This window comes from Andrographis paniculata, unplaced genomic scaffold (assembly GCF_009805555.1).
Source record: "Andrographis paniculata isolate CXL003 unplaced genomic scaffold, ASM980555v1 Contig53END, whole genome shotgun sequence".
NCBI classification, from domain to species: Eukaryota; Viridiplantae; Streptophyta; class Magnoliopsida; order Lamiales; family Acanthaceae; genus Andrographis; species Andrographis paniculata.
This window is the reverse complement of record NW_026137588.1, coordinates 2,862,660-2,880,543: the sequence shown is the minus strand read 5'-3', so window position 1 is coordinate 2,880,543 and position 17,884 is coordinate 2,862,660. Positions and strand designations below refer to the sequence as shown.

The window sequence follows — 17,884 nt, the reverse complement described above, 5'->3', positions numbered from 1 at the left end:
TAGTAATTTTTTTATAAACATAATTCAATGTATTTTTTATCTAACAAAATATTACATTGAATACAAATTTTTTACTATTTTTCAAAACTGCAAATGTCACTCTAGACGGACCCATTTACTTCGAAAATAATTTCTAATATTGACATAGGGCATTGAACATCAATCTAAGGGCATATTAATAAATTTTACGAGTATTTTATAAATGATGTCAATTTATTAATTTAACCATAACAAAACACCCTATGTTGATAAGGGCTGTGGTTAAGACGTTGACCGGATCACATTAACTCTAAGCCGATTTGACCCAGCTAACACAAGAAAATTATAGTAAATATTATGTATTTATGGTCAATTATCATTATTATATTTATGGTCTTCTGGCAAATATATTCTACATGTGTCACTTTTTTGCAATTTTTGTCATCTGTAGCATATTTTAACTTGCACAAACACCGTCGTGAACTTGATGCAGCTAAAGGACAAAAATTGCAAAAAAATGATACATATATTTTACCAATTATTCAATTTTGAGTTTAAAAATTTATTTATTTTTTTAGCTTTTTGACTTTTTTGGCTCTAAACAATCTCGCACTAAAAAAAAAATCGTTGAATGGTTCGTATGCTAATTTTGGATGAACCTTGCGAATTTCGTTAATTCCTTGTCTAAAAATTGATTTATATTATTTTAGAAGTTAGGATTTTTAGGGCCCAAAATGACCTCAATGACAAAAAATATTGTTGCTTGATTCGTTTGGTCGTTTCGGATGAACGTGCAAATTTCATCTAATTGCGAGTCTGAAAATGGATTTACATTTTGTTTGATCATTTCGCATAAACCGTGATGTTCAATTCAGATTCTAAAAATGAGTTTATATTCTTTTGTGTTAGAGTTTTTAGGGTCATAAACGAGCTCGTATGGATAAAACAATATTGTTAGTAGATTCGTTTGGTCATTTCGGATGAAACGTGCGAATTTTCTCCAATTCCAAATCTAATAATAATTTTACGTTTTTTTTAGCCGTTTATAATTTTTTTGAACTCTAAACAACTTCAGATGAAAAAAAAAAACACTTAATGATTTTTTGATCGTTTTGAATTAACTGTTCAAGTTTTGTGTAATTGTAAGACTGAAAGTAAGTGTACATTTCTTTTAGTATCTAGAATTTTTGGGGCCCTAAATAACCTCGGATAATAAACATAATATCATTGGTCAGTTCGTTTAATCATTTCAAATTAACCGTAAAATTATATTCTTCGTGAACTTGAAGTGATATTTATTGTCATTTATCCTAGCCAACACATACAAGACAAATGGTACATATTTTTATATTGTATAGCATAAAAGTAGAATTTATATATTCAATAAGTATACTTATGCTATCAAAATATATATTATCTTATGCTATTAGATATGCGTTGTGTCTTATGATTGATTTGAAACAATTAACATGGTAACGGAAGCAGCTAATAACACAACATATTATAAAAAAACAACATACTAATATTATTATCAACAATCCTCTCTCTCTCTCTCTCTCTCTCTCTCTCTCTATGTAGCATTGCAACCAATGTTTCACAACCCAAAATCCACCCAGCAAACCACGTAACATACATGTAATTAATTGCAAGAAAAGCTCATCATTTGTCTTCTAAGTAACTACAATATCCGAATCCACATGACCCTCGTTTCTTAAAAATAAAAAATAATAATAGACATAAAAATGTTATAACACCAAACATGAAAAGAAATAAAGAATCTTAACTTTTCCAACGAAATTCAATTTATATATAAGCTCAGCGATGTACCTAAAATTTACCAGATTCTGCTATAGTATCTGCCCGGTGCGCGCAAGATGAACGACCAAGTTTTGACTAAGCAAATCGCGCTATCAGATAAATTGCTTCAGGAACTCTGTAGCAACAATCCTCCCTCGTGTATTCACTGACAACTTCAACTCACTTATCTCCTTATCAATGTCCTGCACAACCACACGGATACGGATATTGAGATTCAAAGACAGACAGATTTTGCCCAGAAAATCCTGGGATTTCACATTCAAGTTCAACGGAATACTAGCAAGTGCTTCAAATTAACAGGCACCGGAAGAATCACCTTAACGAAATTACTGAAAATATTTCATCATTAATCTGCTCGGCTCAAATCCGCCTTCCTTCTACGGTAATTATTCAGCTCAAATGCATGCTCACTAAATCAATTCATCCAAATCTATGCTCACTCTTTTTTTCGAATTGTCATCCAAAAATATTCTCATTTTTTTTTAATAAAAAATCATATCATTTTTGTACTATAAAAATAATAGTAATAATAACAATTATTATTATTCACTTTTATTGAAATCCGTACCCAATCAAATAAGCTAGAATTCAATGGCAGAGGGAGCATTATACTTTGTGGAGTCAAACCATAAAACCATCAATTTCTGTTCCAACTAACTTCTGTAGATATTTCACTAGGAAAATTAGACATTTTGGGAATAGGTATGAGAAACCTGGAGGAACTTTTATCCTCTGAAACAGGAAAGTCAAAAGACAAGCAATTGAAAAATAGCTCTACAGCCATCATGGTTCCTCAATCTCTCAACAAAGTAACCATTAGAGGAAATTTTGTCAAATCGAAAGATAGAATTTAAAGCATGCTCTATCTTTCATTAGTATAAAATTGCATATGATTGTCTAATTTTAATTCCCGAACTGATGCAATAGACATGCACAAACACAGACTAATAGGAAACCATGATACCTGCCAGCTAATGTATACAAGTTTAATAGTTTAATACACGTTCTTTCAATAGTATTTGGTCAATGATGACTACATAATAATGCCGAATATAATTGAACTTCTCAATATGATCATCAATTTAATGTCTAACTGTTATAGTTTAATATAAAGGAGGCAAATCAATAGATTGTTCTTTTTATTTGTCTACGGTCGAACCAAATTTGAATAGTCTTTACATTATTATTAGGAAAAACTGTTTTTAGTTCCCCAACTAACCTCTTTATTTTAATTTTGTAATAGAAGTCTATATAAATATCGTTTCGTAAGTGAATTTGTTTTTGCACAATTGGTCCTCTGATGATGGATATGAGCACATGGCACTCGCATGATATGTCGGAATATACGTGTCCACCAGGTACGCGCCACCTAGCTAACACGTGGAAATTTATTATTTTTTTTAATAAAATTTTTAAAAGAAATTTATGTTTTAATTTTCTTAAATAAATTTATTATTATTCTTTTTTAAACAAATTTCCACGTGTTCACCAGGTGACGTCTATTTGGCGAACACATTTGCTCCGGCGTGCCACGCAGGTGCCACGTGCGCATTTCCGGCGCCAGAGGACCAATTGTGCAAAAACAAAAAATCACTTACAGGACTATTCCTATACAGGCTTTAGTTACGGGAATAAAATGATAACCGGGATTAATTACGGGACTAAAACAATGGTTTCCCTTATTATTATTATTATTTAAAGTTTATCTTGTTCTGTGACATCAAGAGAAACCCTATAATAAGTATATGTTACTTTATAATAAACAATAACAGCACAGTAGTTACCTCCATGAACTGAACAATAAAATCTATCAGCTTGTGCTTCTGCATCTCTTCACAGTGATAGTTGGTAATGAGGAAACTGATGTCATACCCCTGAGAAAGTAATTAAGTTTGAATTAATTTTTTTGTTTTTTTTTAAAAAAGGGCATTCTAAATTATCCTATCTCTGCATTACAGCTGTTCATATCTTAAAACAAGAAACGTGAGACACAATAGATACACTCAGCTACCATAAGCTCAAAAGCACAAGATTAGTTTGCTAAGTGTTTGCATGAAACAGGAATACAAAGTTTTTACAGTGTGGCAGAGGCAGGTTGTAAGTATCTTGTCAAGGTAACTAGTTTCAATGCTTATGAAAAAGCTGCAAGTAATGATGTTTTCACAACATGGAATACCAACATGTAAAATAGCAATAAGTTCTTTCCCAGCATAAGCAGTCCATGCACAATTTGATAATTTTTATATCCTTTTGCCCTTACTTTTTGTTTGGAATGATTTTATAAATTATATTTGGAATGGAGAAGATATCAAATGGAAAGTTGCAAAATTTTTGAGGCGTCCCAAATTAGAAATAATAGTAAAAGATTTGGGACGGAGAAGATATCAATTTACCCATGCTGTAAATAGATTCCAGTGGCATCTAATATCTAAATAGTCAAAACCTGTAAAATTGGTACTGAAATGAGGTTATGAAAAATAAATAACAAAATATGCATCTATACTTAAAATCATCATCATTAGCTTGTTACTATATGATACCATTCAATCATTATCTGACAAAGTACCAATCGAATTTAATATATGTATATGGCGCATACAGAACATTACATTGTTTTTAATTCCTAATATGAACACAAGAAGAAACTGCGTTCGCACATCCGAAATTTTAAACAGGCATAGTGGAGACTTTTGGATCAAAATGCATGCTCATTTCAGCGATAGAGCATATGAAGCCTTCCTGAGCAAAGCCCTTCTACTTTCTGGTTATGTAATTAGCATGCAATATTTTGAGCAAGAAAAATAATTTGGCGGCATATGCTATTTATCACCTCAGCCAATGCAGAGAAATGAGAACGGATATGCAAGCTAGATAGAAGTTATTTGTATGACAAAAAAATAGTACTTACAAAATATCAGCTTGCATGGCAAGTAAAAAGTTGTGATAGTTTTCTACTAAAGAATCTTGATCTCCACTTGGTTTATTACTTTTATAGTGACAGTATTCATTTTCTTATTTATATATTATATTTATAAGGCACTGAGTAGGCATTAATGTTAACTTGAAATAGAAGAAAATTGCAGACCTGCACAGGTTTTCTCCTCAAAACTTGAAAAGCTTCTGCTCTCATGGACAAAAACCTTAGAAACTTCTTTGTCAGAATGTTCTCGAGTTCATCTGCCTGTTTAACCTATATAGAAAATAGAGTGTAAGAATTGGAAGGATTCTTGACTTTGAAAGTTCCACTCAGATTTTCATAACAGAAGATAAATTTGAGCCATACAAGAATGATCACATTCGATTAATCTAAACTTAGCATCAGAATCAGTAAATCATGTAAGTGGACACAGAATACTTACAATCCTTAATAAGTTAAGAGTTTGAAGTAGCAATCTACTTATGAAACTTCATTCAGCTAACTAGCTAAGGTAAAACATCTAATCCAAGATCCTATAAAGGGGCCACAGCACGAACAAGAATTTCCGGTATATCAAACTTCAGATGTTTCAAGTTATTGACTAAATGCATCACTATTCATGTAGTTTGGTACATCATTTATTTATTTATTTATTTATTTTATTCTGACATTGACATCATAATTATATTTTATTTTTTTGTGACATTAGCCAAAGGTATTTGCTTAGATATTGTGGATGCCCACACCATGATGGGAATCAAACCTCCAATCTACGGGTGAGAGGATTGAGGGCTTCGCCACTAGGCTACACCCTCATTCCCTGACATCATTATTTAACCCACATAAGCTCACCAACTTGTTAGAAGCAATTAGGCTAGACCAAATAATATTATTGATAGATTTCACCAAGTCCTATAGCATGATATATTTTATAGGTTCAGCTTCATAGTTTGAAATTATATCTACCACGAATATGAAAAAACAGCACAGTGAAATCCTTAATTACCTAAGGGCATATATCAACTTGTCAGTTGTCTCTAATCTTAGAGGAAAAAAACAAGTTGCGTGTTCAATTTCAGTAACACTAGTCTGATGCTATTGAACAATAGAAGATGAAAGGAGGCATATCGAGACTACATGCACAGGGTGCATACTTCCACCTTTCCATTGAAAAAAATAATAAAAGATACACTACAAGTTTAACAGAGCTGTAAAGCTGTAGGTAATAATCAAATCACATAACACTTGGTCATCACTTCAACTAGATATAGTAACAACATTCCAATAAACAAACCAAGACAGCTTTGAGGTATTCCTCATTTTCAGCACTGTGAAAATAACCACATTCTCTGCCTCCAAATTATCTCATTAATCAAAGAAAAATGCAGTACGTGCTCTGTCTCAAGTAATCAACCAAACAACAGGTTGGGCATATTGAATGCTCTTCCACCTCTAAGTACTCAACATGCATCAAGTAACATATGCATCGCATGTCAAGAAAATATTAACTTCTAAGTAAGATAAACATCAGCAGCTGCTCATGGCTAGGTATAGCCATTTAAGCTATAGATTTGAATACCATCAATCATCAATGGAAGGCTTAAAAATCTTTAGTAAGCAAAGTAGCAAAGAATATTATAGATTACTCAGCAAAATTCTCAAAACAAGTCACAGAGCACAAAACAATGTAGACAATAGACAAATATTTGGGATGATTTAGTTCTTCAATCAGCCACGGGAGAGATGTTGATGTATTCCCAACTAATACGGAAGTAAAAGTAACAGTATAAGAAGCCTAGCTTACATACCTTAAGGCTTATACGCAATGAATTTATAGATGTTTCTATCAGACACTTCTCAGCCTCATTCCTACAGATCGTAACCTGAGAAATACAGCAAAATCAATAAGATTTAGAAAAGCAATAGGTCCTTGGCTAGAAATGGCCTTACACAAGAGCCAATAGTATAGAAGTGAAGCAAATATAAAGAAAGGTTTGTATCTGTAACATTCAATTCCGGTTTTACTTTCAGTATCTAACAAGTTAAACTGTAGTGAGTATATTTACACAAACATATTTAGCATACTAGAAATGGAATCATGAACTGCACCCCCTAGGCAACTGTAATCATAAACAATAAGGGTGCAAGTTGACATTGAATTCAGATTATAGCCTGCCAAACTCACTGTGGTGTTATGCCAAAAGTAAATTAAAACAGCTTCAGACAAGGTTAGTATCAATATCATCGGTATTTGAAGGCAAAACATTAGGGTGTTCAGTTCAAGAATGGTAAAGTTATGTAAAATTACTGATTGAAATAGGTCAAAATTGCTTAAAGTAAATTGCATTTCCTGTGTCCAGGAGGAAGTTCAAATATGTGCCAAAGAAAACATACCTACAACATAACTGACCAGCTTTTGCTGGTCATGTGAAAGTCACAGGGTGCCCAATTTTCCATCCAAGTTTGTTAAGGAAGATAATACATTTGAATGTTGTTAAAGTACACTAGCAAGCCAATATCAAAAGTAAAAATGTCCTTTTAACATCGTTGTGTACTCTCCTTGTACGATTGTGTAATACTTAATGAATGGCTCACATAATTTTGAAGAATGGATAGAGTGTATTGTGTAAGAATTCACAGATGAGCCAACGAATCCACCTTGACCAACATGTAGAGGATTGAATATCAACTTATAAACCATTGATAAACCCCCCACCAAAACAGATACCATGCATAATGATTCCATTTTGTATCATTGGTTTTCTATTTCATTTTATTTTCTCCCACAAATTATGTGTCCAACCTAAGGATGGTGTAGTGGTGTGCTTATGTAACGATGTATGCAGTAAAAGCAACAACTGAAAAGCCCTTCCTTTAAAGACCTTTTAGCAGATAGCAAACAGTAAGTTCCATTAAATCCACTTAATAGAAATATAATCCAGAAGCAAGGTGTCAACATGTGAGAACAAGAAGAAATCTTACAGGATTCAGAAGCAACTCTGGACTGGTCCTGGAAGTAACAAAACACATATATTGATATAAATTTCCAAACAAACAATTTCCTAGTTTACTATGTTCAACTCCATCAATATGAATTGTATTAAAAGTGGGATATGACTATAATTTCAATTTGGGGTAATAGCATAAGTAATAAGAGGATAAGCAATGTCTGCTAACCTTTTAGGTGTTAAAACCCGGGAAATGGATTTTTCACAAAAGCACACACATTATTCAATGGTCTTACAAATATAACCATACTTTTTCCTTTCCTCATAAATTCAAATGATAAATGGCTAATAATCCATTCACTTGTATAGGATCACCAAATGTTTAGCATCTCAGCTAGTGTAATCTCAAGCAATTAATAAAACTTATTCTAAAGATAACTGGAGACAGGAAGAGTAAACTCTCTTATTGGCATGAGAAATACATACTTGAGTTCAACTTCTGGTTTATTGTGCCTTTCAACTTCCTGACAAGGGAAATTCTACAAAAAAAAAGAAGGGTAAACAAATCTTTACAATCAAATTGATCAACGGTTATAAATATAATAAATAAACATACATATAAAAAGTGATAAACATATAGACACCCATGAAATAGACTCTTAAAATACCAAATGCTGGAAATACACACCTGCAAACACATGGCAGCCTCCAAAGTGTTCCGAATGCAGGTTAAGTATAATTTAAATGAGTTTGCCTATGATTCAATCAAAACCCACCAAAAAATTAACATAACCAATAGTACACAAAAATACAATGCAAGTGTATCGCTGGGAATGAGGATTCATAAGGAAACATTACCATTATTAAGTAAGCAGAGCATGGACATCAAAGTAGAGGTGGATCAACAGGGTCCTAAAGATTTTCTGTGAAAATGTAGAGAGGTTTTCACCAGCTATAAACCCTGTAATAATCATTAGATTTTCAACTTAAGTTGATCAATTCTTAGCCAGTGGTAAAGTGAAAATTGCATTTGTTTCGTTTATATTTTAATTCAAATGAAAAAAGTACTCCATGTAAATTTTATTGCATAATTCACCTTGTGTACAAATTAACCAAAACAGTACATAAAAGCTCCCTACTTGTGCACAAAATCTTGAGCAAAGATTTTGCTATGACAAATGTGTGTTATGCAATAAAGTTAACACATAATGTTTTATGATAAAATCTCAATCTTCTCATTCATTCTTCTTGCTGGGTTGCCTATAGGATTCCAAATTGATAACGCCACAGGGCTAGAAGCGAGAAAAACGAGGAATTCAGTATCTTCACATATTAATACTTTCATTCGGACAACTAGTGAATCTAAAAAGAAATTCGTGAACGTCACCATTCATAGGGTGATTTTCATTATGACTTATGTAAGTATGACTCTTTTAAATGTACAACATAACTCGTCAGGTTCAGTCATAATAAAACCAAACTTAAAACAAATAATCACATAGACAGAACTTCCAATATAAAATTTAAACAATACTATGCCATAATTATTGATCCACCATTAGACGCATTTGGATAAACATACAAAAACAAGCACACCGTGGGGGGGGGGGGGGGGGGGGGGGGGGGGGGGGAAACCTACATAGAAGCTTAGAGAAAGTCGAGCATAGGGTTTATTATTGGACCTACGCTGCGGTGACTTATGCAAATGTATTGAAATAATAATCCGATCATCTGCTCAGGAGGAAGATTCAAATTCTCGATTAAATCATCGAGTGCCTTTAATCAGATCCCTCCCAATCTCATCGGACTAACTCCAGATCGAATACAGTGCGACACGAGGAAGAGCTGAAGCTCAATACAGCACACACCTGTCGGCGGCGGCGGCGGGGCTGGTGGAAGAGGATGGCCGGTGGGGAGAGGAGAGACGAGGACAGAGTACCGGCGGATTCACTCTCTAATGTTAAAACTGGATGTTTGATTTAAATTGTATTTCAAGAAAATTATAAACCCATATTAAGAGAATAATGTTGAAATGTGTTTGAAAAAACAAATAGGCAAAAGGGAATTTTTTTTTTTTTTTAATATAATTAAAATTAATCAATTTTGATTTTAATATAAAAAATTTAATACAATGTAAATAATTTCAATGTTCTACCGTTAAAAATCTTATAAATCCAAAGGAAAATTATTGACTATGAGTTAATGGAGACTAACCTATATCCCTAATAACCGTGCAATTGAGGAAAAAATTGTAATATTTATTATTCTTCGGATTTAACATTAAAAATATTTTTATATTTAAATAATTTACTTGACAAATATTATATTTGTACTATAAGAGATTAATAAACATATTTGTATTAATAAATATATTTTATGCTTTTTTTTTCTCTTGATTTTTACTGTATATTGATATAATAATTAATATTCTATCAATACACAAAAAGGTTCTTGCGGGAGATGGAGGGTTATATATAATCGATAGAAAAAATTACAATATTCATGGGTGAATTTATTCGTGTTTATTGTATCATAACTTTTTATACATTACATGCATTTTTAAGCATTTTTTAAAGAAATAGTATTAATAAATTTACATGTATTATATAAAAAATAAAAAATAAAAAAAACCCTTAGGTTGCTCTATTTTTACCATTTTTTATATATAAAAAATATGAAATCAAATATTTCTATTTAAATTTATATAAGGTGTGTTTTTTTTTTTTTTTTGAATTTTGGATTGGGATTTGAATATTAAAATATTTTGAATATAAATAGTTGTACGATGTGATATAAATAGGTATTGATGTGATGTTTTGAATGTAAAATTGATTTTTAGTATAATATAAAAAATAAAAAATAGATGTTTGATTTAATATTTTTGAAGAAAAAAATTGAATGAATAATAAAATTTGAAGAAAATCCACATACAAACACACCCATAATGTTTTGACACTAAAACTAAAATTTAATAAATATACTTCTTTTATCTATCTATATTTTTTTAAAATTACAAAAAATATATATATTTTATATAATAATAATAATAATAATATATTAAATGGGTAAGTATATAAATATATATATACGGCTATATGTATTATGCAATAATATTAGTATATGTATGTGTAAGTATATATAAGATAGGAGAGAGATCTTTTAGAGAATCAAAAGTGGATGAGTTTTTATTCATACAGCCATACATATATATAGGTAAAAGGGAGAAGTGATTGTGAGGCTAGGAGATTAATCAACAAGGCAGCCACAAATTATCAACGTCATTACATTGTGTACAGTTTGTATACAACACTCCCTTTTGGATGCCTTTATAGTAAGAATGTGCCTCGTTAAAACTTTACTATGAAAAAATCCTGTGGGAAAAAATTATAGTGAAGGAAAAAAAGTACATCATTTTTGTATTAATGCGCTCCCCCTGTTTTAGACTTTATTTGATATCTTTCATCCGACGCATTCCAATTCCTTATACCAGTTTGTTGAATGTTGCAGTCGGTAGCGCCTTTGTAAAAAAGTCTGCAAAATTTTCAGACGATCGAATTTGTTGCACATTAATTTCACCACTTTTCTGAAGATAGTGAGTGAAAAGGAATTTCGGAGATATGTGCTTTGTCCGATCGCCTTTAATATACCCTCCTTTTAATTGAGCTATACAAGCTGCATTATCTTCAAATAATATCGTAGGAGATAATTTATCATTGGTAATCAAGCCACAATTTTTCTGAATATAGTGAGTCATGGACCTTAACCAAATGCATTCACAATTGGCTTCGTGAATTGCTAAAACCTCAGCATGGTTTGAAGAAGTAGTTGTTATCGTTTGTTTAGCAGATCTCCAAGATATTGCAGTTTCACCACACGTAAATAAATAGCCAGTTAGAGATTTTGCATTGTATGGATCTGACAGATAACCAGCATCAGCATAACCAGTTAATTCATTTCGAGATTCACTCGAATAAAATAAACCGAGGTCATGAGTCCCCTGAAGATAACGAAAAATGTGTTCGATACCATTCCAATAGCGCTTTGTGGGGGATGCGTTAAACCTGGCCAGTAGATTTACTGAACAAGATATATCTGGCCTGGTACAATTTGCGAGGTACATTAATGCGCCAATAGCGCTGAGATATGGTACCTCGGGGCCAAGTATTTCTTCATTTTCTTCTCTTGGCCTAAATGGATCTTTATTGGGATCAAGGGATCTGACCACCATTGGTGTACTCAGAGAGTGAGATTTATCTATGTAAAATTGTTTTAATACATTTTGGGTATATGTGGATTGATGGATAAATATTTCATTGTTCACATGATCCACTTGTAATCCCAGATAATATTTTGTCTTTCCAAAATCTTTGATCTCAAATTCTTTCTTTAGATATTCAACTTCAATTTGGATCTCTTCAGGAGTTCCAATTAAATTGATATCACCAACATATATAGCAATAATGACAAAATTTGATCAATTTTTCTTTATAAAGACACATGGGCATATTGGATCATTAGTATAACCTTCTTTTATTAAACATTCGCTCAGACGGTTATACCACATCCACCCTGATTGTTTAAGTCCATACAATGACTTTTTCAATTTGATGGAATATGATTCTCTTGGGTTTAATTTGCATGCTTCAGACATATTGAATTTCTCAGGAACCTTCATATAGATATCAGTATCCAATGAGCCATACAGATATGCAGTAACTACGTCTAAAAGACGCATATCGAGCTTTTCTCGCACTGCTAGGCTCACAAGGTATCTAAATGTTATTCCATCGACAACTGGAGAATATGTTTCATCAAAATATACTCCAGGTCTTTGTGAGAATCCTTGAGCTACAAGACGGGCTTTATATCTCACAATATCATTATGCTCATTTCTTTTTCGTACAAACACCCATTTGTATCTAACCGGTTTTATACCATCCGGTGTTTGGACAATTGGTCCGAAGACCTCCATTTTGTTTAATGAGTCAAGCTCTGAGTGGATCGCATTTTCCCATTTTGGCCAGTCATTTCTTTGCCGACATTCATGAACCGATTTTGGCTATGGATCCTTGTTTTCTTCCATTATATCAAGTGCTAAATTGTATACGAATGCATTATCAATAATTGCCTCTTTACGGTTCCAACATTTTCTTGAAGTAACATAGTTAATTGAGTTTTCAATAATCTCATCATGTTCTTCAAGATCGTGCTCTTCTAGAGCAATTATTTCAGGGTTGACTTCCTCGTTAGATTGAGATTTATCAATGTCATTCATGATATTTTCATTATTATCATCATTAATTCTTCTTTTCTTTCGAGGATGTTTGTCTTTGGAACCGAGTGGTCTACCATGCTTTAAGTGTGTCGCTGATTCATGAACACTTGTAATTTGTCCATCTGGGACAATTATTTTAGCCGGAGCATTAGCAGCTTGGATATATGATCGAGTGACTTTGCTCGAGTCATTGAATGCATCCGGTAACTGATTTGCAATATTTTGCAAATGTATAATGCGTTGAACTTCTAGTTTACACTGCTTTGTACGATGATCATAAAAATTCAATGGGATTTTCCAATTAATATCCCTTTTTCGGTTCATTTCTGTCTCCCCCTAATGTCGGAAAATATGATTCATCAAAATAACAATCTGCAAATCTTGCAGTGAATAAATCACCCGTCATAGGTTCAAGATATTTTATAATTGACAGCGATTCATATCTGACATAAATGCCCAATCTACGTTGAGAACCCATTTTTGTACATTTGGGGGGTGGAATAGAAACATAAACAGCACACCCGAAAATACGTAGATGAGATATATTTGGTTCGTGACCAAATACTAACTGCATCGGGGAGTAGCTATGATAGCTTGTCGGCCTCATTCTTATGAGTGCTCCTGCATGTAAATTTGCATGCCCCCAAGCTGAAACGGGCAACATAGACCTCATCAGTAATGGTCTATAAATCAATTGCAATTTTTTAATAAGTGATTCTGCCAGACCATTTTGTGTATGAACATGAGCAACTTAGTGCTCTACATTAATTCCAATCGACATGTAATAGTCATCAAATGCATTCGATGTATATTCACCAACATTATCCAGACGTATAGTCTTAATTGAATTATCAGGGAATTGTGCCCGTAATTTAATAATTTGGGCAAGCAATCTCGCAAATGTCATATTGCGAGTAAATAATAAACAAACATGTGACCATCTGGTAGATGCATCAATAAGCACCATAAAATATTTAAATGGCCCACACGGTGGGTCCATTGGTCCACATATATCCCCGTGTAGTCTTTCCAAAAATGTAGGTGATTCAATACCTACTTTAGCTGGCGATGGCCTGGTTATCAATTTTCCCTGAGTGCAGGCAACACAGGTTAACTCATTTGAGTTTAACACTTTTTGACCTTTTAATAAATGGCCATGCGAATTCTCAATTATTCATCTCATCATTATACTATCACGATGCCCAAGACTATCATGCCATATTTGAAAATCGGTAGTCTTTTGATCTACCGTAAGGTGTGTTTCAACAACACTTAATCTGGCATAATATAAACCAGTAGAGAGTGAGGGTAATATCTCAATGATGCATTTTCTTTTATCAATGATATTGGTGATCAATAAAAATTCACCATCGGTATCACTCATAGTTTTAATGTGATAACCATTTTTCCGAATGTCCTGAAAGCTCAGTAAATTTCTTCGAGCTTTAGTGGCCAACAATGCATACTGTATCACAATTTTCGTCCCCGCGGGAAGAAATGTAATAGCTTTTCCAGAGCCTTCGTGATGATAACATGTTATATAATAATAATATATTAAATGGGTAAGTATATAAATATATTTATATATATACGTCCATATGTATTATGTAATAATATTAGTATATGTATGTGTAAGTATATATAAGAGAGGAGAGAGATTTTTGAGAGAATCAAAAAAGTGGATGAGTTTTTATTTATACAGCCATATATATATATAGGTAAAAGGGAGAAGTAATTGTGAAGTTAGGAGATTAACCAACAAGGCAGCCACAAATTATCAACGTCATTGCATTGTGTATAGTTTGTATACAACGATATATATATATACATAAAATTAGAGGCCCGAAAAAGTAAGAAATAAAAAATAACTAGTTAATTTTATATATTTGATAGAAAAATCTATAGAAGTAGTAAAAACCTATAAAAATCTAGAACCAAGCACAATCTTAAATTTTAATAAGTCCCACTTAATTTGTCAAAAAAAATTTATTTTTCGTCTGTCCCACTTAATTTGTCTATTTTTTTCTATTTTCGTCCGTTCTACTTAATTTGTCCATTTTTTTTAATTTTCGTCCGTCATACTTAATTTGTCCACTTTTTCTATTATGTCCATCCCATGTAATTTATCATTTCTTTTTTCAAAAATATAATTATACACTTTAATGACGTTTTAAAATTTTTAATTCATAATTTTTTATTCTAATTAAACTATTTAGTTATTTTAATATTAATCTATAATTATTTTTATTAAATTATAATTATTTTATTAATTCACTTCTCAATTTTACTTACTATCCAATAACTAAAACTTACGTGCATAACCTAAAATTGTCAATTTACTACGGATGGAGTAAGTTTTTTATACAACATATATAGATATGTGTATAATTCATTAATACTATTTTTTAAAATGATTAAAAATATATGCAATATATTAAAAATGATAATAAATGAACACAATTTATATTAACCCTTGTGTTTAACCGTAAGATTTTATAGATTTTTTTTTATTACTTCTATAAATTTTTCTATCAAAATATCAAAACAAATATGTACTTTTGATTTATTATTCTCGATTTTATCAATATTTTTTTTTTGTCAGATAGAAAAGCATATTATATTAAAATATTACTCACTTTATCTTATATTTATCCATTCATTTACTTTTTGTAGGAACTTTTAAAAATATTGGTATTATATTGGAATATAGTAGAAATAAAGATAAAAAGACTAAAGTATCCTTATTATGGTATGATATAAAGATAGTGTCATTTGTATAATATATTGTAAATTGAAAGAATATTTGTAATGTTAAACAGTTACTAAAAAAACGAATTTAATAATATGCATTCTATGTTTATGTCCAATACTGAACGCGTGGCATTACGTTTGTATATAATAATTTGCTTTTTCAAAGAAATACTTGTGTCACCTGATCATTCTGTTCATCTTAAGTTGTTTTACTAAATGAATATATACCTATTATTATAATAAATTTTTTTTTTTCTCAAATAAATATTACCAATAAAAAATTTGAATTTAAACTTACTAAACCATTTATATAATATATAAATAAAGGCACAAATTTAAAATAAATATTACATACCAATTAATTTAGAAATATATTAAATTTTAAATATATAACATGAACAATTGCAATTAAACTCGTTTCCCCAAAATGTCCCCAAACTGACCTTCACCTTCTTTGATTTTTTTCCTCCTTTTTCCCCTCCTGCAGTGTTGGAGCCAGAAATTTTTTTTTTACGGAAGCCAAAATTTTTTTATATAATAGATTTAAAATTATATAATATAATAAAAAATTTACAGACAACTTGCTTTTTATCTGAATTTTTTAGAATATTTCTAAATATTTGGAGTATTTGAACAAGTTTTTTAAGTATTTGAATTAAATATAAAAAATAATAATACTTTTATTAAAATTTATAAGAGTGGCCAATTATTTAAATTTTAACAATTATGCAAATATTATATAATAAAAATATAAAACTCAAATAATTAAGAGGACCAAACACCTTTCAGCCTCCTACCAGGGGGCCACTACCCTCCTGCATCATGGTCCAACGATGATGCCGAGTTTTAATTTTGGTCACCATCTCATGCCGGTCAACATATTTCTTATCCAATTCTAAGTAGTATTGAAGTTGTTAGTAAAAAAGAAAAAGGAAAAAAAAAACAACTATTGGAAATTTTCTAGACTAACTATTGTAAATTTACATTTAAGATCAATTAACTTATCAAACAAATCTCATAAAAGAAGATACAAAAATTTGATTTTGAATAATACAAATCAAATTAAACCGAATGAAATTGAAATGAATTTATTAATTAGTACCAAAGGCATAAAAGAAATCCGAACTATTCCAAAGCGCACGGCGAACTGAAGAGAGAGATGAAAGCTTTAAAAATGGATATAATTATTTTGATTGCATTCACTTATATATGATATCTTATTTGGTAAAATAAAGAGTCACAGAAAAAAGAGAAATATGAAGCAATAAAAAAAAAAAAAAAGAAAAAGATGAAGGGTTGCATCGTAAAACCGGAAAAGCTGCGTGAAATTAATATGGAAGAGCTGCGTGAAATTAAACCGGAAGAGCTGCGTGAAATTAAAAAAAAAAGAGGAGAAATATGAAGCAAAAATTATTTAACTATGTAAAAATTTTTAAAAAAATATGAATAAATTTATCACACATATCAATTATTAACATAATACGGAGTATAAAAGAAAAATACAACTCTTTATGTAAAATAAAATAAAATATAAATATATTTTATATATATACACTATCTTTACATAATAATATAAATTTCTTAATATTTGAATTTAAATTCATAATACTTAATATATAAATATACATATAAAAAATCATTAGAAATAATAATTCATTAAAAATATATATTAATCCCTATTTTAATAGTCATCAATTGTTACAATTAATCAATTTTTTTCTTAAAAAGACCCAAAATGGCTAGAAATTAAATATAATGGCCAATCAAATGCTCTAACCACTTAAAAAAAATATCAAAATAGTTGAAAATTATTATTTTATATTGCAACCTGACATGAATTCAAATATAAATATATACATATATATATATAATTATATAAAATATAAAATAAGATAAGATGTATTTAATACTAATTAAAACAATAATTAAATATAATGAGAAATATTAATAATATGTCTTAAAATATCTTAATGATCAATTAATAACAAAAATAAAAAAGTTAAAAGTTAAAAATTTTACAAAATAAAAAATAAATTTAATTTTAAAAATTTAAGTATATTAATAAAAAAATGATTCTATCAAATAATCAATTAAAAAAAAAGACATATTAGCCCACATACATCTAATAGTCAATCAAAATGCATCAAGTGGTGTAGAGGTTGAAAGTGTGACCGTTAGGTCATGAATGCTTCATCA

General features: G+C 30.6%; 1 protein-coding gene across 6 annotated transcripts; it reads right to left on the bottom strand.

Moving 5' to 3' along the window:
• Positions 1 to 1,457: 1,457 nt before the first annotated feature.
• On the bottom strand, positions 1,458 to 9,663 carry LOC127255280 (actin-related protein 2/3 complex subunit 4). 6 transcript variants are annotated; one of them, XM_051280755.1, is made up of 9 exons: positions 9,531 to 9,663; positions 8,521 to 8,623; positions 8,351 to 8,416; positions 8,149 to 8,201; positions 7,697 to 7,724; positions 6,523 to 6,597; positions 4,883 to 4,987; positions 3,582 to 3,671; positions 1,458 to 1,979 (listed from the first exon to the last, which is right to left on the bottom strand). In XM_051280755.1, exons 2-9 carry the CDS (start codon positions 8,521 to 8,523, stop codon positions 1,890 to 1,892), a joined length of 510 nt encoding a protein of 169 aa, XP_051136712.1. In that variant the 5' UTR covers positions 8,524 to 8,623; positions 9,531 to 9,663; the 3' UTR covers positions 1,458 to 1,889. The 6 variants fall into 6 exon arrangements, with proteins under 6 accessions (XP_051136712.1, XP_051136714.1, XP_051136713.1 ...); XM_051280757.1 differs by having other exon boundaries at positions 8,521 to 8,585; positions 9,345 to 9,654; XM_051280756.1 differs by having other exon boundaries at positions 8,521 to 8,585; positions 9,349 to 9,654.
• Positions 9,664 to 17,884: the final 8,221 nt, after the last annotated feature.

Coding starts and splice junctions, on each gene's coding strand:
- LOC127255280 (XM_051280755.1), bottom strand. Junction 8,202..8,350: donor AGGCTGCCATGTGTTTGCAG/GTGTGTATTTCC, acceptor TTTTTTTTGTAG/AATTTCCCTTGTCAGGAAGT. Junction 4,988..6,522: donor CATTGCGTATAAGCCTTAAG/GTATGTAAGCTA, acceptor TTTTCTATATAG/GTTAAACAGGCAGATGAACT.